This window comes from Anguilla anguilla, chromosome 6 (genome assembly GCF_013347855.1).
Source record: "Anguilla anguilla isolate fAngAng1 chromosome 6, fAngAng1.pri, whole genome shotgun sequence".
Lineage (NCBI taxonomy): Eukaryota > Metazoa > Chordata > Actinopteri > Anguilliformes > Anguillidae > Anguilla > Anguilla anguilla.
In genome coordinates, this window is record NC_049206.1 from 18811457 (window position 1) to 18836550 (window position 25094).

Genomic DNA, 25094 nt, shown 5'->3' on the forward strand with positions numbered 1-25094 from the left:
CCCTTACTGCCCTCCACACAGAGGAGGAGTAGGGGGAGGTGTAGTGTCGGCATGTTTTTTTCTGCACTGTATTCTCTAATGATCTATAGCAGTGGTGGGCAGTCCTAGTGCTGGAGAGCCGCAGGGTCTGCTGATTTTCGTTGTTTCTCAGAACTTAATTAATCAATTACAGTATCAATCAATTGCATATTCTATGTAGACAAGTGTCTTGGCGGACAAGATAGCAGTGGTGTGGTGTAACACCGGAAGGTTCTGAGTTTGGTCTTGGGGAGGGACCCTTTTGTGCCGTACGTGAAATGCCCCCCAGTTTGGGAAGGGGTAAGCTTCAGAGATTCCTGAAGTTGTGTGGCACCTTAACATGTGCCACTGTAGGATTTTGATAGCAAAGGGTGTAATCATGAGGTTATTGGGGAATCCTGTGTTCTGCATAGGGAGGGGCGATCTGCCGACCACACCCACCAGATCCTTAAAACCCATAACCGCCACAGTCCCCTTCCTGCGAAGTGCATGTAGTCCTCAAAATGCAGACGCGACAATGTCCCTGTCCGCCACGACTTCCACAGGCCGCCAGTGAATAGATACGCGTCACACAGGGGGAGAGAGGGAGAGAGAGGGAAGAAAGCCTTCGCCCATAGCAACAGAGTGTTACCGAGCAGACTTCCATGTTTGGAGGGGGCCTGCCGGTCTGTTAGAGCAGAGGGGGGTGGTGGTGTGGAGGGGGGGGGGGGGGGGGTTGTGTTGCTAGCTGGATGAAGACTGTGAACGTGACATTTGGAATGGGAGCTTTTAAGGAGTGGGAGACATGATTGCTGAACGGATGAAGCAATAACTGTGCCCAGCTCTTCTGATTACATGCAATTGGGGGGCAGCAGTGTACGTCTCCCCAATGACAACAGACAAAAGCCCCCTGTTGTTTATATTGAAAAATATATAACATATATAAAAACATGACCATTGTCATATCTAAATTTATATTTTACTTTTGTTTTCAGCTAATTTTACCTGATCTTATAACAGTCATTGTTGCTATTGCTGTTTTATTTTGTGAGAGCTGGCCTTGGAGAAGAGGGTTCTTTGTGCGAATGTCCAAAAAAGACATAATTGGAAGTGAATTTGAGAGAAAAGAAGGGAATGAGAGAATCAGGGCAGTGTTCCAGACCTGGGAGTCTCCCGCGGGCGAGGAGGTCACTGGCCGAGCTGCTCACTCAAATTTGACCCCGTCCTAAATGAGGTCTAAAAAAAGAACAGTGCGATTTACCCATAATCCCTCACCAAAAACGAGTGTTTCGCAAGGCAGTAGGTGACTTGTTGGTATCTGCTGCTCAGGTTGGCAGGAAGGGGGGCTTCATACAGCGCCCTCTCCTGGAGCAGTCAGGAAAATAACCACTAAAGAAAGCAGCAGTAAGTAGCCCTCTGGGATGCTAACCCAGGATCAGGACAGCCACACGGTCTGCTGGCTTTTATTGTTACTCAGCACTTAATTGAACAATTAAAGTGGTTGATTACAGTTATTTAATTTTCCTCACCGGGGCTGCCTTCTAAATAAGCAAAACATTGCAAGATGTTTCATGAACTGAAATGGTGCTGCACTGACTGTCCAGTGTGCTGATACCGGAGCTGCAGATATTATAGAGGGCGACTCAGTACGGTGAACAGCAATTCTGAAATATGCCACCTGCTGTTTTGGGTACACCCCCAGCACTCCCAGCAAACGGAAATGAATATACGTCAAAGATATGCCAAAAGGCTTTGCCGAAAGGGGTTTGATCGTGAACGCAGCCCTCGTTTTTTTGGTCTAAATTTGTTTTTTAATTTAAAGTGAAATGCAAAACCAGCAGAACCTGTTGCACTCCAGGACCCAGAGTCAAGCACCCCTTGCTGTAGAGCATTTGTACTGCAGTATAGTGCAGTGAAGTGTGGTATAGTGCAGTACATTATGGTGCATTGCAAGTACAGCACAGCACAGCATTATACAGTATAGTGCTGCACAGCAGAACGTTCTATACCTATAGTTTTAGACCCCATAGTCCTGACTTGTATGTTCCTTGATCTCTGGAGTGATGTAATGGTTAGACTGGGCTTACAAATTGAAATACTGCAATGCTCTGCCCATTTCGCGCTGTTGATTTACTCACAGTGGCAGAGAGGCCGGGGTTGAAAGTCTGAAGTCTAAAGTGGCCGTTTCTCGCTGGGTGGTCGCCAGGCGGCGGGTGACCTGGATTTAATGGTCTGTGTAATTCCCGGTGAAGTAACCCGACCATCCATCTCCCTGCGATCGATGGGCCAGGAAAAGAGGGAGGTTTTATTGGCCGCCCGAGCGGCCGTTCATCTTCGGATTACGAGGCGTGGCCGCGGTGCAGGTGTAATTAAATCAGGGCAGTCCGGAGGATCCCGTCAACAGCGGAGCTCGAGTCTTGATACCGGGGCATGTGGAGCCATATATACACAAGACTCCTCCACCTCGTCTACATCTTCTGCCTATTTAATTATTACCCTTCGGTCCCTCCATTCTTCTCGAGTGCCATTGATTCTCAACCAGTTTGTTAGCACTGGGTGATAGCGCATCATAATGCACGGGCAACCATGTTTCCCCGGAGACCATCGTCATGGTTCCTTCACGCACAGGGCTAGTAGCAGTGTTCTTTTAGGTTTTGGGGGAGTAGGGAGAGTTTGGAACAGGGTTCATGGGTGGGTCAACGGGGGTCACCGGCCACCACGTCCTTTCCAGAGCTCCAGCCACACTTCAGAAAGACCCGAGGAAGCTACCGCGCGGATCGGATTAGCTTGCCCTCATCAAATTCAATTAAGAGCCTGGGGGCTGTACTTTAAGAGCTCAGGATTCACTGGGGGAGCTTCCTGATCCTTCGTGCTTTGCTCAGCACAGCACTGCCTAGATCACGCACAGCTTAAAACTGCAGTCCGTCTTAACTCAGTTCACTTATAGTATTTGTGTGTGTGTAAGTGTGAGAGGATGCCTGTTTGTGTTTATATATGTTTGTGTGTGGCCACACCATCCTTCCCAGAGGGAGTGTAAACACTCATGTCTCCTTCTCCTCGTCCCCTTCTTTCTTCACCTTTATTTATTCATTTATTCAGTTACTTGTTTCCTTGGCGGAGGAAATTAAATGTCAGCTTGCGGCCCAAGTCGAGTCTCCCACCGGGGAATGCCCTCACTGGAATTTACACTCGAGGTTTCTCCACGCTTGGCGACAGTACCTGAGGCTGTCCCGGACTGGCCAATCAGGGCGTGACGGGCTTGTAGCGCACGCACAAACGCACGCACGCACGCATGGTGCACACACATTCCTATGTCACCCCCCAAGCCCAAATCCCCTGCCACCCATAAACAATAAATAACGCAGCAGTTAACTGCCTGTTAAGATTGCTGATCGCACCCGAGGAATCTCAATGGGGGTGTAGAGCACTCAGACAGGAGGGGGAGTGATTCCAGGGGCCTGTAAATCAGGATGGCCCCCATCCCTAGAGCACATTGTCCCTTCTGAAGTGTTTTGGGTTTGTCAGACAGGCTGTGTGGAATTTCAGTCGGAGATACCGGCTTCTAAACACTGGAGTGGGCATATGCCCAGCCCAAGCTCAATCATGAATATTCATTTCCTTCCTAGAAGGATATTTACTTAACATGTAAATTTTTTAAAAGGGTTTATGACCTTTTTATGCAAAGAAAAAATGCTGGAAGACTTTTTTTCTGCGCTTTTGGTGGAAGTGTGACAATGTATGATAATTCAGACACAAAAGTGAAATAAGTATGATTTTTCAGGTGGGAATATGACAACTGTCAGTAAATCAGACTTTTAATCAAAGGGTTGCAGGTTCAAAACCTGGCTGTTGTGGCCACGTACAAAGGACCTTGACTGGGCTTAAAATGTCCAGCTATAAAAGGGTACGAGGGTATCATGTGGAAATTTGAACTGGCCATAATTCCCTACATACTGCAACAGCGTCTGCCGTGAGGCTTAATAACATAACGCACCAATCATATGTCCCGAAACTCCCACTGGGGGGGTTTGTTTTGGCTGGTAGAATTTGTGGGATGGATCCGTGTGTGGGGTCAGCCCTCGAGCACATCGAGCCATATTGATCCCATGTCCTGATTTAGCCTCACCCTGGGAGAGCTCTTGAGATCTTTTTTAAATAACACTCTTCACCTGCGCTAGAGGAGAATGACCAAAGCCCCTCATGTGATCTGCTGTGGTTCAGGCGGTTCCCCAGTTCTTACCCTGAACCCCTACTTTCGATTCCAGAGCACGGTCATCTCCCAAACAGGAGCAGAGACTGGGATGAGGCACTTGACTGATCGCTCAGACTAGCAGTGCGGTTGACTGGTTTTGTCCCCGCACGCTTGAGGAATCCAAAATCTGAAATGGCAGCGCGTGCTCACTAAATGTCTGTTTGTATTTATGAGGGTGGCTGATGGCAATGAGACATTAGCCCCTGGAGATAAGTAATTAATTGTCTGAACTCTGTTTCAGCAGTTAACCTTGCCACTTATTCAATCAAATTTTATTTATATAGCACATTTTACAAGGAACTTGTCACAGTATGCTTCACAGTATACACTGGACTTACCACCTTACCTGTTTCAGCAGTAGGCTACCACTAAAGTGTTAATGAGCCATGTCTGTGAGCGTGGTACTGCGGTACACTCGTCCATCACAAAGAACAAAGAGAAAGAGAGACAGAGAGGTAGATTATTCGTTCTCTCCAGTATTCATTAATCTGTGAACCGCTCCGGCATTAGGCGGCTTTGGGGGGATTTGCAGTGTCCGACGGCTTTATTTAAGGACAGGGAATTTCAGGAAACAGGTCAGCACTTCTCTCCTGCTTGGATAAACCTCCACCCCCCCCCCCCCCCCAATTGCCCTGGAGATGCGGGAGGGCCTGTAGCGATGTGTCCATGACCTCCTGACATCACAGGAAGTACAGAGACATTGCACCATGGTAACGTCTGCTCAAAGCTGACTTCACTCGTAGCCGTACACAAAAGCAGCTGCTTTTAAAAGCTGACTTAACCTTTCAGTCTGGCATTGACTCCTGCAGACGTGCTGGGAGAGATGCAGGAGCTGAGCAGGGCTCTGTGATCCATTGCCGCTGTCTGCAGAAGCCATATCTTATCCTACCAGCGTGGCTCCAGGAAGTCTGGGCTCCAGATGAGCTCAGATACAGGCCAAGATTTTCCCCTAGAGCACATTAGCTTCACAAGGCCTGTCCTTAGGCTTGTCTGTTGTACCATAAAGGGAAAATAACAATTGACTTAAATGAATTGAGCTACATTTGAGTTGGGTCGATGTTCAATTTCACAGTTGCAATGCACGTCCATGAAGTGCGGCCACTTTTCCAGTCTAGTAATCATAATGTGCGATATCAGCTCTCTGCCCTTCTATTTTGGACCCGCCCTCTTTGCTGAAGCACATACAAGTCATTCGACTCATGGGGAGGATGACCCCTCAGTCAATCAGCTGTCCCCTGTTTTCAGGGTTGTACCCTGTTCAATTTAAATGATCGCATTGATCGAAAAATAATCAGTCATTAACCCAGGTGCTACTGTTCATTCGCATTTATTCCTCTCTCTGAAATCAGCCATTTGAAAGGAAAGGAAACGTGTTGCTGGGCGATTGGGTTTATTAGTCATATAACTAGAGGGTAGCCCTTTGCCTGGATTTTTGCTTTGTCATAAAACATAAATGGGTCCATTTTGAGGGCATAACTCCATGTTGTGGGCACCCTCCTACAGCAGTGCAGACCAGCACAGACAGGCTCCTCAGAGACACACAGGCACTGGGTCAGCATCTGCTCTAGCCTGCGGAGGTGTCTCGTCCCAACAGAGTGCGCTGGGTGGGTGGGGCTGGGGGGCGGGGGGGGGGGGGGGTGGGGCGGCTGTCTGGGTCATCCCGGCCAGAGGGCTTTTGGCATGCAATCCACTGCACAGCATTTGGTCTTTGCCTCTCCCTGCTTAATTTGGCCTTAGTTTGCTGATCTGCGTCAGGACAGACATTCAGAATCGTCTGCAGAGTGTCACTACTTCTGCCCCCCTTGCAAGAGTCTAAACAAGACTGTAGCTTACAAGTAAGTCTTGAATTTCAGTCATTTTGTGTATTAATCATGTTAACTTGTTAATGATTAAGCACCAAGTGAACAGGTCAGGTGACAGGTGTCCTGAATGTGATTACCTTTGACCTGAATGCTATTACCTTTGACCTGATTGTATTTACCTTTGACCTCTGTTAAAGCCCTTAGCTGTTAGATCTCACGCCCTTAACTCACCACCGGTAAAGCAGGTTAGAGAGCAGATTTTGTGAGATAGGGGGCCTAGTGTCAATGCAAGGCCCCTAGTATCATGACTTGCACTATTACAAATTATCATGCATTTCCCCTGCCCTTTGGTTATGCCACACCCAGGACAGAGCCAGTGGTTCCAACATGCCTAAATCAGCTATCTGAAACATCTCCACTACACTGCTAGGTAGGAAGCAAGCTGGCATAAGTAGAGAAATGTTTCATTGTGTATTGCTGGATTACCTTTCAAACATAACTTTAAAAAAAAACACAATTAATAACACAAACCATGAGTTATGACATACTACAGACCTGGCAGGAACGGAGCTCTGAATATTTAAAGTTCTGTCTCCCGTCTGCTAAAGCCGAAACATTCTAATTGTATGCCTCTTATAAATATTCATGAGAGGCATGCCCACAGATAATACTTGCAATGGATATTGTGCTCTTCATATTTCTTTATGAATATATAAGCTGTAATATACCAGCAGAATACCAGAACCCCCTGTAGTTAGAGGTGTGGAGAGGATGGATTGAACCCAGGAGTGGGCCATGGTTCTGTGATTGGCTGCATGTTGCGCTCATTGGCTGGTTGTTATTGTTCTGGAATTTTTCTGGCCAGTTATTAAATTCCAGAGTTCAGTTTTGCACGGAGTGACACACATTGTTCACTCAACTGATGCCCTGAGCATCTGTGTCCATTTATTTATATGAGAAGATATGGAAGTTATGGAGTTATGGAAGTTCCCAGCGCTTTGAATCTATGTTTTGGGTCATGCTGTCAAGCTATGACAGCATGAGAGCTCAGAAGAGAAAAAAAAGGCTAGAGGGGGAAAGAAAGAGAGGAGAAAAATAAAATTTATGTATCATAAAATGACTATTTTATGAGCTAACTCTAAGTGCTTTTGCAGTATAGTGTTTTGTAAAATATACCATGACAATAAAGCATTTAAAACTGAAGTGTGAGGGTGTCTTTACTCTCTTTCAATTCAATTTTAAATGTTTTACTGCCATGATTGCGAAAGCTCAAATAGAGAAATATGGGAGTCTTCTGTCAGTCCCAGCAGGGGAAGACAAAGAGCTGGTACAGTTTTGAAGCATCGCTTGATCACAACATCACAACCAAGCCCTCATACCAGCGCCTGGCCATTTCTCTGAAACTCACTATCAAGCTAGCTTTCAGTTTCCATCACACTAATGTTACAGGCCATCGTCCAAGCACCAGTGTTGCTCGTTTAAATACTAGCATCTATCATTAACTGGGTACCCACACTCAAAGGCAGAATCATCATTTTCTTCCTTGTCTTCCTCATTGGACTTCTTATCGATTTATCTTTCTGACTACAACAGTGGAGCTAGCTTCCAACATTAGTCAACTCAGTTTCCGTGCAGTTAATGAAGTAGCTTCTGTGGACAGATAAAAATGTCCACAAAAAATAACAATCTAGATAGCTGAAATATCAACAATCCTACTCAGTAGAGCTTGAAAGAATTGCAGTCCCTCTTCCCTTCCATGAATGACCTCATTGATTGCTTCACGGGAGTTTTTGGCACAGCGAAGGTCGTCCTGTGAAAGGCTAAGAGCTGAATAATAGGCGTGTGAAATCTGAGGTGAGCACGGTGTGTCTGAGATGTCTGCCGAAGATGACAGTGGAGTTCGGGTAATTGTTCTTTTCTCTTTGAGGTATCTGTGCCGTGCACCACGAAGCAGCCAGAACAGAAGAAAGGCAGATTACAGGGCAGCCAATGGGTCCGAAACAGCACACTGAACTTGATGGACAGAAGTGTGTGGTGTGCAGACTGGAGAATATGAACCACTATTAATATGTGAATTTTAAAAAGGCATACCTTTCTTTTGTGTCAAAATAAGGTTTTAGAATTTTTTCCTGATGGAAAAAGTTGAAAGGTGGCACACAGCATTTTTTTTAGCATGCAGCACAAGTTGACGCAAATTGAGATGGGACAAATTGAAATAGGTGGAACTCAAGAGATGAATACCGATGGTATTCGATAGAGGGGTGAAGGGGGGCATGCAATATTACCAGCGTCCTTCTTTTTTGGAGGAGTCCCAGATAGAGTACCCCAACCCCAGCCCATCCCCCATCTCCCCCCCCCAGGCATTCATCTGCACCTGTCTCTCCCATCCATTATAAGCGAGGCCAGTACAGTCCAGCCGGTGGACGCCGGCCAACTCCAGTCCAGTGGTTTTATTGTGCGCTAATAAATAAGGGCCCGTTGATACCTGGAGAGGGGCCAGTCCTGCCTGCATGCCATGCCACACACAGTGGCTTTGTGCCAGGCCACTCCTCCAGAGCTGTGAGCCTCAACCTTGGTCCTGGTGACCCACTGGGTATGCTGGTCTTTGTTCCAACCATGATAACAAGCTCTGTATTGTAATGAGCTGCTAATTGTTCTTAATTAGACACTTTTACGGTATACTGAAGGACGATTTACTTTCTTAAAGCCACATTATCGCAAAAATAGTGATGCATGCCCAAAAAAAAACAAATTTGCCATATTCACATCCTAGATCAGACCAACATTTACTGTGCTGTGTGTACTATATGGCTAATAATTCCAAATGAAAGAAAGTCTATTTTTAATTGTTTAAATTACAAACTGACAGGTGAAATCAGCTGGGTCCTATTTGCTCAGACTGTGGAAACCTACCATTTGTGTAAAACGAGTGGAATTTTCTGACAGCAAATGACAACTAACAACAAACATGGTAAATTGTAAAAGTTTAAACTCACAATTATGGTAGAATTATGCCCTGCATACACAGTGGGTCCCCAGGACTGATACTGAGAACCACTACTCTAGAGCATGGCTTACCAAAGCCACTGTAACACATTGGCTCTGGGACCAGATGATTCTACTATTCCTAGAGTATAATTTCCTAAACGATTTAGTCTCAAACTTGCACTGAAATTCAATGTGGTGTTGTGGGTGGAGTGCTGGATTCTGAAACTGAAGGTTTGGGGGTTGGAGGCCTGGCTGCTACCTGGGAGGCCATCGTTTAGGGTCATTTTGGTCAGAAGCCCCACTGTTCATTTCTTCAAGTGAGGTTCACTCTGAATGAAATTCATATGCTTTTAAAGTGGGACAATGAAGTCTGCCAAAGGAAGTGATGTCATTGCATTACTAACTTGACCTCAGTGAATTCATATGTTGGACAAGATATACATTTCTAAATTATCCTGTTTTTCTTTTTGCTCTAGAGTTCAAATGAGATAAGTGAAGAAGTTTGCTTTTTAAATCATGTTGAGGCAGTTTTAAAAATAAGAAAAACAAATTCATTTCCAGGACAAAAGACAATACTCATAGTGCAAGAAAACAGCTAGTTCCATCTTGACATCCTTCTTTTTATGAGAATGAAATACATGTCCAGTAGCTAACAGAACCTGCTCTTCCCTCCTCTGCTGGAGGGGGTGCTGTGCTTTCTTGCTGTGCATTCTAAGCAGCATGTTGCCATGGTTACTTAGATGCTGTGACAACTGTTTGCTTGCTGCAGGAAAAGCCTGCAACAAAGATTAACGTTTGCACACAATTAGGCTGAATCGTGGGCATGCCATCGTGCAATTTTACTGAAAGGTACGTTGTGATAATGCATGCTAGTGGAGTTTACAAGAGCTTCCTCACTCGATCACATGGCCCATGGTAAATGAAAAGGAGAGCATATTCTTCTACCATTTTTTTCCTCATCCCTTACCTCCTATGTCTGAGAGAGTGAAAGAGAGAGAGAGAGAGAGGCAGGGGAGGGGTGAGACAGAGAAAGAGAGAGACTCTAGTTCTTCATTTGCCTCAGAGCTGCTTTTTTTGATGCTTTCTGACGTTCATTAAACATAATATGTCTGAAAGGGCTACGAGTCGAACAGGACGGGGATCGCTCGGAGCGGTGTGCCAAAAATAGGAGCTGGGAACGCAAGCGAAAATAATCTAATGGCTGAGATTCTTCCAGAAGGAGGAGACAGACTGGGGCGGGGTGAGGGGGGGGGGGGTGGTTGATTGCAGTGACCTCTGCAGACCTGAGTCCCCAGGAACTCTCTGGCCACTGGCACTTCAGACGTGCTCGTGCTTATGTATACTGCCACTGTGTCAGAGCTCCGCCCATGGAAAGACATATTTGAAGCACGCGTTAATCTGAATTACACTATACGTACGTTTGCAATATATACTGTATTATGTCTCTGTAGAAGATGCCATGGGAACATTTGAAAGATTTTAGTACCGCACTTTCTCACCTGAACACCGTGCGCTTATAAATTGAGCATTATGGAAAATCAAAGTTTAATATTTTTCCAATGTGCTAATAAATAAGGACACGTCGATACCTGGAGAGGGGCCAGTTCTTTTTCCTATTGTTGAACTTGAGCGGTGTGCTGATTCTTTGCATGGCCTGTAATACATATGATACACATTCAGAACAGATATAAGTCATTGTGTCATTCAGGAATGCCGTGGCATTTGTATATACTGTAGATGAACGTGTAATTATTTCTGTTATTCTATATTACCAGATTGCCTCAATCTGGATATTAAAAGACTGTAATATAGTTCCAGTACATCCTACATCCTAATTCTGGAGCTGAGTGTCTGGTTGCTAGGTTGTTATAGAGAATCTGTGTTACCCTTGAGCAGAGGTGATGTCACAATAGAACGTGGTAGCCCCAGAGAAAGGCACTGTGGGCTGATGTTGTGGCTTGTGTCTGGCCCCTCCCCCCAGCGGTGGTGATACCTGACGGGACGCTGGACAAGGCGGGCCTGGGGGATGACGCGGGCAGCGAGGAGGACCTGTACGAGGAGTTCCGCAACTCCGGCCACCGTTTCGGCCACTCGGGCGGAGGAGGGGAGCAGCTGGCCATCAACGAGGTACGCCGCCTGTCCTGAGAACCCGCTGTCCCACAACCCCAGCTACGCTTCTCACCTCTGGGGCAACTGCTGTGTGTGTGCATGTTTGTATGTATGTGTGCGTGTGCGTGTGCGTGTGCGTGTATGTGTGTGTGTGCGTGTGCGTGTGCGTGCGTGTGCCCGCGTGTGGGTATTTGTGTGTGTGCCTGTGTTTATGTGTTTGTGTGGATTCTTTGTGTCTGGAACATATCCATCTGCCATTCAGAATTTAAAAAAAAAACACCCACTGTGGTTTCCACTGTTTTTTGAGTGACACGAATGGCATTTCAGTCAAGGAGCTCTGGGGGGGCAAGCACATGCTCAGTCTCCCATATGAGAGCGTGATTGGCTGGGAGGGGCACCAGCCCCCCCACTCCCCCCACCCGCGACGTGTCAGACGGCATTAACGTGACAGATTATGGATGGTACCTGATGGGGAAAGCAATTAGGGGATCTGTGAAAACAGCATACTGCCGGCACAGAGGGAGAACCAGAAAAGCCTCCGTTTCCTCAAGGGCAAACACGTCTGGCCAGTAAGAGCGGAATAATAAACGAACGCTTTTGTTTTTTTTGGAGGGGAAGGTAATTAAAGGTTTGATTAAATCCCGTTGCCCCAGGAGCATTGTGCGCTGAGCCCTCGTGTTGCCTAGCAGCTGGGAGCAGCCATGCTAGTTTTCTCTCACATTTTTAAAATGAAATTAGATTTTATATTGCGCACTTAACGGAGCAATAGTCGCAGATCGTTTCATAGCTTGTTACACTGCATGGATTAGGCACCATGCAAGCCGTAATGGATGTGACACTGTAATAAATAACAGTTTTACTCATAATGACAGATTGGTAAATTGCTTTTTATCGGTTGACTTGTAGTTAGGAGTTATGTTATTATTGTGCTGTTGTATTATTACTGCACCTTGCTTTGCCAAAATCAATGTACGTTTGTCATGCCGTTAATGCTTGCTAATGAAAACTGAAATTCAGAGTATTTGAGGCCATACATTAAATATTTGCTGATCTTTGGACCAATAGGTGTCTTAATGGAATATATTGCAAAATTCAGTCAACATACCTTGAAATGGTAGAAGCCCTGCTCAAAGTACCCCAATGCCAATTAAAGATAAAATTTTCCAAACAGCATGTCTGCCTATTTATAGTACAGTTGCACTTGCGTGTGTGTGTATGTGCATGCGTGCATGTGCTTGTATGTGTGTGTGGTCAAGCGTGCGTTTGTGTACACACATGAGTGTGCGTCTGGGTTGAGGGGGAGGGGATGCATCCACTGACCTCACGCTGAAGATGCCTGCCAGAGGGTCGTGGGGGTGGGGGTGGGGGTGGGGTGGAGGATCAGAGAACAGCAGGTTGAGACAGTGTATTAGAGAGCTGCTCTGATCCCATCAGCCCAGTGCCACACTATTAGCAGCAGTGTTAGACCCGCCAACACTCTCCGACAAAATAAGAGAAAACCGGAATGGCCTTGTGTTTATTTTCCTTAATTAATATCCTGACATTCTGAATTACCTCGAGACTCCCGGGAAAGGGAGGACATGAGGAAGTGGGGGGGGAGGGGTTGGTTGTGGGTAGGGTGCAGTCCAAAATCGGCCAATCCGGTGCTCCGACCGACAGAAAGCTTTTAAAATGCATTATTTCCCATCCTCCCCCCTCCTCTCACGTACACACTCACACACACTGCTCCAGCTGCTCTCGTATCCAGGATACGGCACAGAGCTCGGCCGGCTGATTGGTTGCCGAACAAAAAAAAAATAAAAACGGAGAAAAAGCAAGAGGAGAAATAATACATCAGGCAGTTCTGGGAGTTGGATGGACGGTTTTTTCGGCGGGGCTGAAGCAGACGGACCCGGCGTCCATTACTGTCTGCCGCTTTCGTTCAGAAGGGTCGTGGGGCGGGAAGAAAGCCGTCACGCCAAGTAATCAGATCCGAGGGAATTAGCAGAATCCTCCCGTATAAGCAGATTAGGAGCAGCAAAAGAGAGGGGGAGAGAGAAGAGAGGAGGAGAGAGAGAGGGGGAAAACGGCGGAGGGGAACGAGGACATGAAGGAGAGCCAGGGAGCCGCGCTGCGATCAGGAGAGATGCTGAGTCAGAGCGGCCGGTGTTCCCGACATCGCTAGAGGAGAGTGAGAGGGAGAGAGGGGGAGGGCGGAGCGGAGGAGAAGGAGGCGGCGGGGAGGGAGGGAGGGAGGGAGGCATGGCTCGCGACACGCAGGGGGCCCCGGGGCCGAGGAGGGGCCTGGCCGAGTTGCTGCTGCGCTGCAACCTGAGCCCCGACGCGCAGAAGCTGGCCGTCTTCCTCATCATGGTGCTCCTCATCTTCGTCAACGTGGTGCTGATGTTCCTGCTGGCCTTCCAGTAGGGGGCGCGGGCGAGGGAGTGAGGGAGGAGTGGGGGAGACCGTACCCTCTCAGCCCCCCACTCCCGCAGCGCGTTCGCGCAGATGGGCGTCCGGAACGAGAGGACGGGTACGCAGGTAAAGGAGAGAAGGGAGCAGGGGGGAGGGCGGTTAGCACCGATGCTAACGCGCAGCGCAAGCAGGGATGATTTAGAGACGCTGTGGGGAAGGGCTGGCCGGGGGGAGAGGTGTGCGCTTGTGCACCGCAGGGTTCCGCTTTTTCATAAATATTGCAAAGTGTGTGTGTCTGTGCATGCATATTTATGTATGTATATATGTGTGCTTGTGTGTAAGTGTCTGTGAGAGGAAGTGTGTGTGTGTGTGTGTGTGTCTGTGTGTGTTTGTTTGTGGGTGAGAGAGAGACTCGTAGGTGTGTTATTTGATGGCTGTGTTCATAAATGCACTGAGTGTATGCTTGTACTTCCTTTTAATCTGGGCTATCCAATCAGCAGTACGGGAGGAGGTCCATGTTAATCAGTGCAAAGTGCATTAAAGCATGCGTGCTCCTGTCTGCATATGTGTCTATGGGCTCAGCTGTGCACCCCCCCCCCCCCCCCTCCTCTGAGCTGCATTGGTCTTCACAGACCTGAGGGTTATGCAAATGTAGCGATGCCGCCACAAGCTTTCACGGGGAGATGGCACAGCCACGCGTGGACGGAGGCAGCAGACAGGACGTGTCTGACCACTGCGAGCTCGCCCTGGCCCAAAGGTCAGCGGGCCCCAGTTCCCATCCCGTCAAAATCTGCTCCTACGTGCCCCGCGGGCCACAGAGTCTCCTACGCCTCCACGTACAGGCCGCGTGCGCCTCCTTCTGTCAGCCTCGTTTGTCGCCGCTGTCGTCACCGACGAAAACACCCCGCGCGCGGATATAAATAGCGGGGCGCAAACCCTCAGGGCCGCTCTGGGGTTCGGAGGCGGGGCCCGGTGAGTGCGCGTCTGTCTGTTTGATACGCGTGATCGTTCGCACCGCGTCGCTCTGTAGGAGCGCTCATCTCCGGGAAACCGTTTGGGAAAGCGTGCCTGCGGGTTCCCATTCCTTCTGCATTCTTTCTGGAGCACGCAATTGTGTTACGACGCCGATGGCACGTAGGGGACGATTTGTGTGGGCGCATCGCTTGGAAAATGGGCAGTAGCGACCATCTCCATGGTGACAGTGTGATGGGAGGGTGACAAGCCTGTTTTGATGGTTCTCCATAACCTTGTTATCATCATTCTGCTTGTGTGTGTGTGTGGGTACAGTATATATTGCAGTATGTGTGTATATTTCTTAAAATTCCCCTGTGACTAGTCCTTCCTGCCAGGCTCCTCACAGTCAGACCCAAATGAGCCGAACTCCACTGCCAGTTAATTCCCCCATAAATCTCTGTGACAGCTTGGTCTTTAACTATGTAGCTGAGTCCTCTAAAAAAACAGCCAAATTATTGGTTCGGCTGAAACATGACTTGCTGTTGCATTCTGGACGGTGGCGTTTAATCAATGTTGTCCCAACATGCACTGTCAGCATCCCGGCATGCACTGTGTGCAACCCCCTCAGGACTGATCTGAGGTCAGTTGTGCCCGCCATCTCCCAGTGTATCGGCGATGGCAGCATCTATGAAGGGATGATCCAAGGTCAGTTGTGCTTGTCCTCTCTCCAGCTGATCAGCGATGGCAGCGTCTGCGCGGAGGCGCTCTGGGACCATGTCACCATGGACGACCAGGAGCTGGGCTTCAAGGCCGGTGATGTCATCGAAGTGGTGGACGCCAGCAACAAGGAGTGGTGGTGGGGGCGGATCCAGGACAGCGAGGGCTGGTTCCCGGCCAGCTTCGTTCGGGTAGGCCCCCTCCTCACCTTTCATCTCTAGGTCAAATGGCCATACTACACCTCCTTCTATTTAATTTTTATTTTGACTTTGCACTACTTACTACAGTCTGCAGTGCCCATTTCAGCTGCTACATGGAATCATGTCTAAATCATCAGTTTTTATATATCTATATAAGGTGTGTAACTGTAATCACAACATACCCATGGATAGCCTGTACAATTAATGAAATATGGAAGCATACACACACGTACTTCAAAAACTAATCTTAAATGGGGAGAATACTTTTTACATTTTGCTGAGGACCTCCTTCACAGGCCCCTGTAGAAGCACATGCATGTCTGACGCTGTTTCTGGCCTGTTTTTCCCAGTTACGAGTGAACCAGGATGAGCCGATGGAGGAGTACCTAGCTAAGCTGGAGGAGGCGCAGGAGGAGGACAGCGCCTCCACGGGGAGGCTGCTGGGCCCCGGCCTGCCCTGCAAGGAGCAGATGAGGGCCAACGTCATCAACGAGATCATGAGTACAGAGAGAGACTACATCAAGCACCTGAAGGACATCTGTGAGGTAAGTCCCACTCACTCACCCCCCACAACTGGGCTGCGCTTGATACATTCCAGGAGAGTAAGTGAGTTCCACCCCCTTATTGTAGGCTGCGCTTAGTATGGCATTCTGGCTCATCTATTTTGGGTGCATTTGGTGTGGTTTCTGTTTAGCCGAAACAGCATTCAACTGCTTAATGTGAGAACCAGTAGGGCATGCTAAATGTCTCACGGGAAGCCCTAGTGCATGGCTGATAGGGTGGTTGCGCCACCAGTTTGTGTTCCCTTGTTTTCTCGCAATGTACTTAAGTCCTCCGCCAGCTAGAGGTCGCAATAGTCTCTTCTCAAACAATTATCCCATTTGATACACCTCAATAATCTAAGTTGATTGCCAGTAATTAAGCACAGTTAATGTTTGACAGTCATGTTTACAAGCGACACTTCCATGTTTAAATCAGTTTGGTTATGTACTAACGTGGACATGATGAAGTACTTTTGTACGTGGTACAGGGCCAATCAAGAGCAGTTATGTAGCATTTAACTTGTACAAAAATGTTAAATCACTGCTTGATGTCTTCTGTATCCCCACTCAGGGCTACATCAAGCAGTGCCGGAAGAGGACAGACATGTTTACTGAGGAGCAGCTCCGCACCATCTTCGGCAACATCGAAGAGATCTACCGCTTCCAGAAGAAATTCCTGAAGGCCCTGGAGAAGAAGTTCAACAAGGAGCAGCCCCACACCAGCGAAATAGGCTCCTGTTTCTTAGAACATGTGAGAAAATCCCCAAAACACTTACTGTGACATTTGTAGTCCCGTCTGTATGTGTTCATTGCCATTTTTTTTTTTTTTTTTTTTGTAGAGGTGAATTTCCCGAATAAGGAACTAACACATGTGTACACACACACACACACACACACACATTATATGGAGCAGATTTTGACATTCAAGAATTCAGATGTTCTATGCACCATGCTTTCATCAGAGAGAAATTTCAGGGTGTAGTGCTGACTGACATCTCTCTCCTGCTTTCCTGTGTTCCAGCAAACAGATTTCCAGATCTACTCCGAGTACTGCAACAACCATCCCAACGCCTGCCTCCAGCTGTGTAAGCTCATGAAGGTCAACAAATACGTGGTGTTCTTCGAGGCGTGCCGTCTGCTGCAGAAGATGATAGACATCTCCCTGGACGGCTTCCTGCTCACGCCGGTCCAGAAGATCTGCAAGTACCCTCTGCAGCTGGCCGAGTTGCTGAAGTATACCAACCCCCAGCACAGGTACTGCGACCAGCTCAATAACAAACATCTGTGCACTCCTGCAGGCATATTTACACACCTGCACATGCACGGAACATCTATCTGCTCCTACAAGTATATCTGAACACCTGCACACGCATGGAACATTTATCTACTCCTGTAGGCATATTTACACACCAGCACATGCATGAACATCTATCTTCTCCTGCAGGCATATTTACACATCTCCACATGCATGGAACATCTATGTACTCCTACAAGTATATTTGAACACCTGCACATGCATGGAACATCTACCTACTCCTACAAGTATATTTGAACACCTGCACACGCATGGAACATTTATCTACTCCTGTAGGCATATTTACACACCAGCACATGCATGGAACATCTATGTACTCCTGCAAGTATATTTACTGCGCTAGCTGTACAATAGCACATACCTGCAGTAACTGCACATGTCTGCATCAACTTAACCTGTGGTTCCTACGCCCAGCAACAACCACCTCCATCTGCGTCTGTCGTCTGCACACGCACACAGAAACCCATTTGTACATGCCCGCACCGACATTTACCAGAATGCACCTTGCACACCGCTACACGTTCCCGTACGTGGCTGACAACACAGCTACACATCCTGAAAGGCAGGGAAACGCAACCCAGTTCAGAAAGGGAGAACCTGCAGCTGTTTTTCTGTCTGGACCGCAGGGACTACAGAGACGTGGAGGCGGCGTTAAACGCCATGAAGAACGTGGCCCGGCTCATCAACGAGAGGAAGCGGCGACTGGAGAACATTGACAAGATCGCCCAGTGGCAGAGCGCCATCGAGGACTGGGAGGTGAGGACATCCTCGCTTTGGGGAAGAGGAGGCCGTAGAGTACCGTACTTCACGTTCGGGTGTTTTAACGTGCGGCGCGTGCGGTTTTGCAGGGAGAGGACCTCCTCAGCCGGAGCTCGGACCTGATCTTCTCCGGGGAGCTGACCAAGATCTCCCCGCCCCAGGCCAAGAGCCAGCAGCGCATGTTCTTCCTGTTTGACCACCAGATGGTCTACTGCAAGAAGGTGAGCGATGGCCAGCAGGGGGTGATCAACTTGTGTTCTCTGGGAGGGGGGGGGGGAAGCCTCACTAGTGTATTTGACAATGATAATTTAACACAAATATTAAGATACCTGATTGGTTTTCTGTACAACATCAAAAAATAAATGTGAAAATCTGGACATATTTGGAACGTACTGAGGCTGCATAGCAGACTAGATAAATATCTAGTACAGAACAGAAAGTCTTTCCTTTGGCTTGTTCTCAGCATGTCGTATTGCTCGTGTGGATATTTTCCGATCGCTTCCACGCTTATTGTGGAGTTTCTCTTGTCCCCAGGATCTGCTCCGCAGGGACATGCTCTACTACAAGGGCCGCATGGACATGGACCAGATCGAGGTGGTGGACGTGGAGGACGGCAAGGACAAGGACCTGAACGTGACCGTGAAGAACGCGCTCAAGCTGAGGTCCCCCGGGGGGGAGGAGCTCCACCTGCTGTGCGCCAAGAAGCCGGAGCACAAGCAGCGCTGGCTGCAGGCCTTTGCCGACGAACGGGGACAGGTGCAGCACGACCGGGAGACAGGTGAGACTGCGCCCGCCCTCAACACCGTGTGCACAGGCATGTATGCACACGCACACACATACACACGCACTCACGCACACACACACACACATGTACACACATACGCACGCATACACACGCATGCACACACACACGTTCACATGTGCACACACATACACACGCACTCACGCACACACACACACACATGTACACACATACGCACGCATACACACGCATGCACACACACACGTTCACATGTGCACACACATACACACATATGCACACATACACACACACATGCACGCGTACACACGCACACACATGTACACATATGCACACGCACACACACCCACACAATACTTTCTTCAGACTTATGAAATTTGGATCATTTTCAAGCCATGGATTACAGTAGAGAGGAAATACTGTTTGTCCCGGATGACTGTAATAGCCCTGTCTGACCTTCTACTGAGACAGGAAAAGCTGAAATCCTCAGTAGAACATAATGTGAACCACATCTTCCTGTAAGACGATGCCAGGCCATTTGCATTAATGGATAAAGGCACGCTTTTGGCAAGCGAAGGATAATTTGTAATTGGCAGCAGCAGATAGATTTATGGGCCCGTCTCTGCACGGAACCGCCTCGTACAGGATTTAAAGTTGGCTCCCTCGCCAAGTTCTGAATTTTGATTAATGCGGTTTCGTTTTTCCATTCAAATGCACGAAGCGGAAGCACTGTCCCAGACCAGCTAGCTCTGAGCCCACAGAAACAACCCCACATATCACCTGGCCTGCTTCTATGTGCAAATTCACCTCAGGGAAAGTGTCTGAATTGAAATCTTGGCATATTGTCATTACATTATTGCCTATTTCATTGGTGTCTTGAAGTTAACGGAAAACATACTCTTGAGCTCAGTATTTCTTTTGTAAGCTGCATAGCTGTGTTTCTACCTGTGAGTTCCTGACAGCTGTGTACCTGTGTTTCTACCTGTGAACACCTGACAGCAGTATACCTGTGTTTGTACCTGTGAACTCCTGACAGTAGTGTACCTGTGTTTCTACCTGTGAACACCTGACAGTAGTGTACCTGTGTTTTTACCTGTGAAATCCTGACAGCAGTGTACCTGTGTTTTACCTGTGAGCAACAACAATGTGCCATACCTGTGAGGTCTTGATCATGCACGCTCTCCTCTGGGTTCCTCACAGGTTTCGCCATCACAGACGTCCAGAAGAAACAGGCCATGCTGAATGCCAGCAAAAGCCACCCAGCCGGGAAGCCGAAAGGTATCAGCTCATTCTGCCGAACTGCACCCCCGTCACCCATTACAGGAAAATAATGGCGGAAAAGATGGAGCGGGCCCGAGGTGGCAAATGCACCATGGGCAGTTTGAAATTCCTCCAGGGAAATTTCCTCCTGGCTTCATGAATAAACCCACGGTGGATTAAACTGGCATTGTGACAGGAACATGGTTCTTCGGGACACAATGCAACCTCTGCAGCAGGGAGGATAAGCAGGCTAAAGCCTGCTTTAGCTGATATTCACACCAGCCCAAACTCCTGTCCGATGCCAGCAGGGGATGCCAGACGGCCACTGCACAGTGTTCCTTCACTTTTCTTCCAGAATTTTCTGTCCATGTCCTGTTTCTTTCACATCCAGTGTTCTCACGTCCATCTGTCCTTCTCTTTGTCCCTCTGTCTGTGCCTCTTCTCCTTCCGTTGGTTCACCTCCTCACCCTCCCAACCCCCACGACCCCCCTTTGGCCTGCCTCAGGTTTTCGACACCTGTTTGGCGCCGGCGCCCCTCCTCTTCCCAGACCCAAACTCCCCCCGCGCCTCCGGGTTCGGCCGAGGTTTCCCCCCGCCCCGGGGGTCCTGCGCAGGGCCCTGTCCTGGGCGTCCTCCCAGGGTCGTGACCTCTTCCGTTAGCCTCAGGGTAACGTGCGAGCGGGATGCGCTCCAGCTAACCAGACTGACCCACCCTGGCCCTCACCCGTCACATTGCTCACACTGGGCAGGGTTCCCAAAGCCAAAGGCCTTTTTATATCTCAAGCATTGCTGAAATTAGTAGCAGAGACACACACTTGTGTAAAAAAGTTCAGTAGTGACACTTTATCCACTTCAGTCTGCACTATACTGTCTGCTTAGCATAAAAAATAAGGTACATGGAAGCGTGCCTAAAACAGGACATCATATACTGTAAATCTGTAGCAGATGTACCTAGTAATATATACAATATAAATCATTTGTCTAAATATGTAATAAATTACAACGGTCATAACATCACAGATGATGTGAAACCTGGGTATATGTTATCTTTAAGTTTAAAATAGGTCATTCTTATGAAGGAAACTATGATTTCAATTTTGCTAAAGACCCCCAGAAGGCTCCTTTGTAGACCCCTGGGGGTCCCTGACCCAGGGTACGGTGTAATGCTGCCTTAGTTACTCTCTTGAGATCAGTTTTGATCAAAAGTGACACTTGTAGAACAAAAAACCAATAATAGAAAAACAAAAACTTCGGAATTTTAATGGGAATTTATTTCTTGTTTTCTCTTTCGCTTATAGTATGTGTTTTATAGTGAAATTGATATAGTATTGATATATACCGTAAGCCCTATATGTACTGTACAAATTAATTACATTTCTAGGGCAAGGCACTGTCTGGAATCAACCACTATACTGCCCACAGGACACATACTGTACACAAAACTAATCGCCTTGGTCATTGGCTTGGCTGGTTGTTTGTCGTGTTCCGTTTTGCATTAAGCCTCAGTTGGCTGTCTGCTTCCTCACTAATGTTACTGAACCTATTTTCCATGCTGAATTCCGGCTTCTCGTCTAACTTTTGCAGTGTGTCAGTTGCTGACCCCAGTCTTGACCCTATGTAGGACACCTGGAGTGTGATACAGAGGGGTTCTGGACATACCTTCTCTTGTAATATATAGATTAAGATATAGACATTAATTAAATACATTTTAGAGAAGGTATTGATGTTTTCCACTTTTTCCCAGTTTATATATTGTACAGTCACATACTTGTGAAATTTATTTTCAGAGCATGTAAACAACTCCAATCATTGAATGTAGTGTCAGTGATACCAAATATATTTGTTGGCTGTTAGCAACATACTTTATCTGTTTTCTTGCACAGGATGAGTGAGTGCATTGCGTGTATGTGTGTGCGTGGGCCTCACTGACTCACTTCCTGTCCCCTCCGGCAGCTGTAACCAGGCCCTACTACGACTTCCTGCTACGCCAGAAGCACCCAGCGCTGCCTGCTGCCCTGCCCCAGCAGCAGGTCTTCATGCTGGCCGAGCCCAAGCGCAAGAGCTCCAACTTCTGGCACAACATCGGCAGGCTAACGCCCTTCAAGAAATGAGGGGACACGTGCTGCTCGTGCCTGGACTTTCTGTTTTTACCCTTTTATGATTTCTTCTTTTTTTTGGTTATTATTGATATTGTATTACGGTTGCTATAATTATTATTATGATGATGATATTTTTTGTTCCTTTGAGAAAGCACTTTATAGGTTGGTTACAATCAGACTTTGGGCACCAGCTCTTGGACCTTGTTTATACTTTGAAGAGAACAATTGCCGTCGTTTCTAGTACTAGGACTACAACCATAGCACTACTACTCCGCTACTTCAACTACAGATGCACCTGTTAGTACTAACACTACTACTACTGCTCCAAGTCATCATGTGATTATGCTATAGCCTGCGCTTTGTACATCAGAAAGACCATGACTGAAGAAAGGACTTCTTTCAATGTGTGTTGTTTTTTTTTAACATATGCCAATTGTTCACTGTGCCAGTTAACAAGCTTTTGTATTTGTTGTTTAATGTTCATTGCATCATCAGAATTCAAAAAGAGAGAAAGGGTACCACAAAGCGCAATTTCCCGTCTCTTCCTCTTTCTGTGAATTCATTTGTCTGCAATGGACTTGGAGTGTCCAACCATGAAGTTAACATCTCTACGCTAAAGTCAAACAATCCCAAAGATTTCGTCCTGCAGAAGCGCACCTGGTCCGGAGTCTGACCCGAAGAAGTCCGTCACTTTGCCCCCCGTCATGTCGTTCTCCAGCTGCCACTCCCCTGTTCCTTCCGAGTGGGCCTTCATGTTAATTTCAGTAATGAACTTCTTTGTCGAAGTGCCATTCAAAGCATCACCTGGAAATGTGATGAGGTTTTGCATGAATTGCTGTGAACTTTGAGTTGAGAACATTTTTTTTCCTCCCAATACAAATAAAATGTCTTGATACTCACCCATTCAGCCATCTAACTGAATAATCGGGAAGTGTTTTTTTACAGCTATCTGTTGGTATGGGCTCTTATCCAGGGCTGTCTGATAATCTCTACTCTACAAACCTAAGGTTTTCGTGAAGCAGCTGAAGTAAAGTTCTCTACCTCTGGGGATACATAATGCATGTATATATACATGTAGTTGTTGATTAGAGTAACTAGCATTTACCTGTCACACAATAACTAAGCCAGGCTTGAGTGACATGAACACTTTAAAAATAGAAATCTCATTTTCCAGTTTTGGATGTGATACTCGCACATCTTTAGTTTGCAAACTATTTTTTTATTTTTTTTATTTCCTAGTGTCTCACAATATATGATAACCAGCTGAATGTGGCCCAAAACTGAAGTTGTGATGGACATATGAAGACCCCAACACAAGGGTGGGTCATTGAAGCTACCATGACAAGTCAGCTTCCACCCTGAACTCTGACCCCTTTGCAACAGGTTGCACTTGAAATTTGAGACTATGTTGAAAAGCTGAAAGGTAAACCACCACATTTAAATAAATACAACAGAACGATGAAAATAGCAATGAAGACAGTAACACAGTGACTTCTGGGTGGCTCACCCTGTTAAGGTACCGTTTGGCTGCCCTGACTGATGTGTGAAAGAAGCTGCCAGTTACAAAAGCAGTTACCATATAGCCCAGCATCATGCCCTGGTGCTCTGGGTGGTCATATCCCTACCAAAATATATGAATCTACACTTTCAGCTTCACGTCTGATAATCAGCCAGAAGTCCACCTTTCACCCTGTACCCTGCACACCAATCAAACCGCAAGCAAACACGGCACAAAGATAATGGTTCACAATAACAAAGATTTCACGTTTACCTCCTGGTGTTCGTTTTTCTTTCTTTTTAAAAAAATATTTACAACCCATCAGTATATAGTACATTCTTCCCCGGGAGGTGTATGTTCATGCACTTCCTGATTTCAATTGATTGTAACCAATCTAGAGGATTTTTTGCAACAACTTTCATCGACGAAAGGTTCTACACCCCCTGAGGTTTGAGTGATTCCCTTTTTTTTAGATTAAATACATGGTTAGTCATCCAAATTTGTAGACAGCGTTTGATGGAAATGTGTGTGTGTTCATGTCGTACTGTGCCAAATACTGCCTCTGTGCATTTACCCCTAAAGTATGGCATCTATGCAAATGTGGAAACCTTGAATGAGCATGTATTTATTTTTATCCTCATTTATTTTTTATGACATTCTCTTTTACAAATTGCTATCCGCAGCATCTAGTGAGGTTTTCAGTCAAACTGGGTATTTTCTTGACATAAGCAATTTTACTGCTGGGCCTGAAACCCCAATTTTGTGCCTCAGCAGGCAGATGTTATGAGGATTTATGTTTTTTTGCAGAAGATACTTCAGTTCAAATCATCTTGTATGCACTCTGAATATTTTAAAGACAAGCCACAAAGTATTTGAACAGAACACAGCTCTTTAAAAATATTACAGCAACTTTCTGAGCTGTCGTGTTAATCAAGCTCATGGCTTGGTGCTGAGTAGCAAAAAAATGCTTTCTTGAACTCTGTTCTCATGTTAGATAAAGAGATAAAATGATTCACATGCTCTGATCACTATACATTGGATATAATCTATGGGGCATATGAGATAGTTCCTGAAGAGATGATGGTCAGTCTGTTTTCCAAAGGTATGTGTGATTTGCAACCCTTGACCTTTTTCACCTTTTTGCTTTTCATCGCCCTCTGCTGGCATGAAAAAGAACTTCACTTATGCATGAAAAGGTGTGTCATTAACAGAAAATATGTTTGAGATCTTGGCATTTCATATCATTTTGAGATTTTTGGCACTTAACCTTACAACTTAAGTCATCTTCTGGCATGTACTTCTTAAACAGGAATTCTGGGTGCAAAATAAAACCATACACCAGTTACCCATGCCTTTAGTTAACTACTACTGGCAGATGTAGAATGTAAGAATCTGATAGGGATGTATAACTTAATTGGGATGAGGGGATATAAAACCATCAACGCATA

The 25094-nt window shown here is 46.8% G+C and overlaps 1 protein-coding gene across 5 annotated transcripts in view; it reads left to right on the top strand.

Annotated features, from left to right (window-relative positions):
• Positions 1-23064, top strand: part of LOC118230331 (rho guanine nucleotide exchange factor 4-like) — a 38357-nt gene extending 15293 nt beyond the window's left edge. For 3 of the 5 annotated variants that reach the window (XM_035423222.1, XM_035423224.1, XM_035423223.1), the window contains 10 exons: positions 11021-11166; positions 15228-15404; positions 15764-15958; positions 16527-16706; positions 16977-17209; positions 17897-18026; positions 18119-18250; positions 18564-18807; positions 19990-20067; positions 22003-23061. In XM_035423222.1, the coding sequence (XP_035279113.1) occupies positions 11021-11166; positions 15228-15404; positions 15764-15958; positions 16527-16706; positions 16977-17209; positions 17897-18026; positions 18119-18250; positions 18564-18807; positions 19990-20067; positions 22003-22160 (1673 nt within the window). In that variant the 3' untranslated portion in view covers positions 22161-23061. Of the gene's footprint in view, positions 1-11020; positions 11167-13392; positions 13669-15227; positions 15405-15763; positions 15959-16526; positions 16707-16976; positions 17210-17896; positions 18027-18118; positions 18251-18563; positions 18808-19989; positions 20068-22002 lie in introns of those variants that run through there. The other 2 variants (XM_035423225.1, XM_035423226.1) reach the window with 2 other exon arrangements.
• Positions 23065-25094: the final 2030 nt, after the last annotated feature.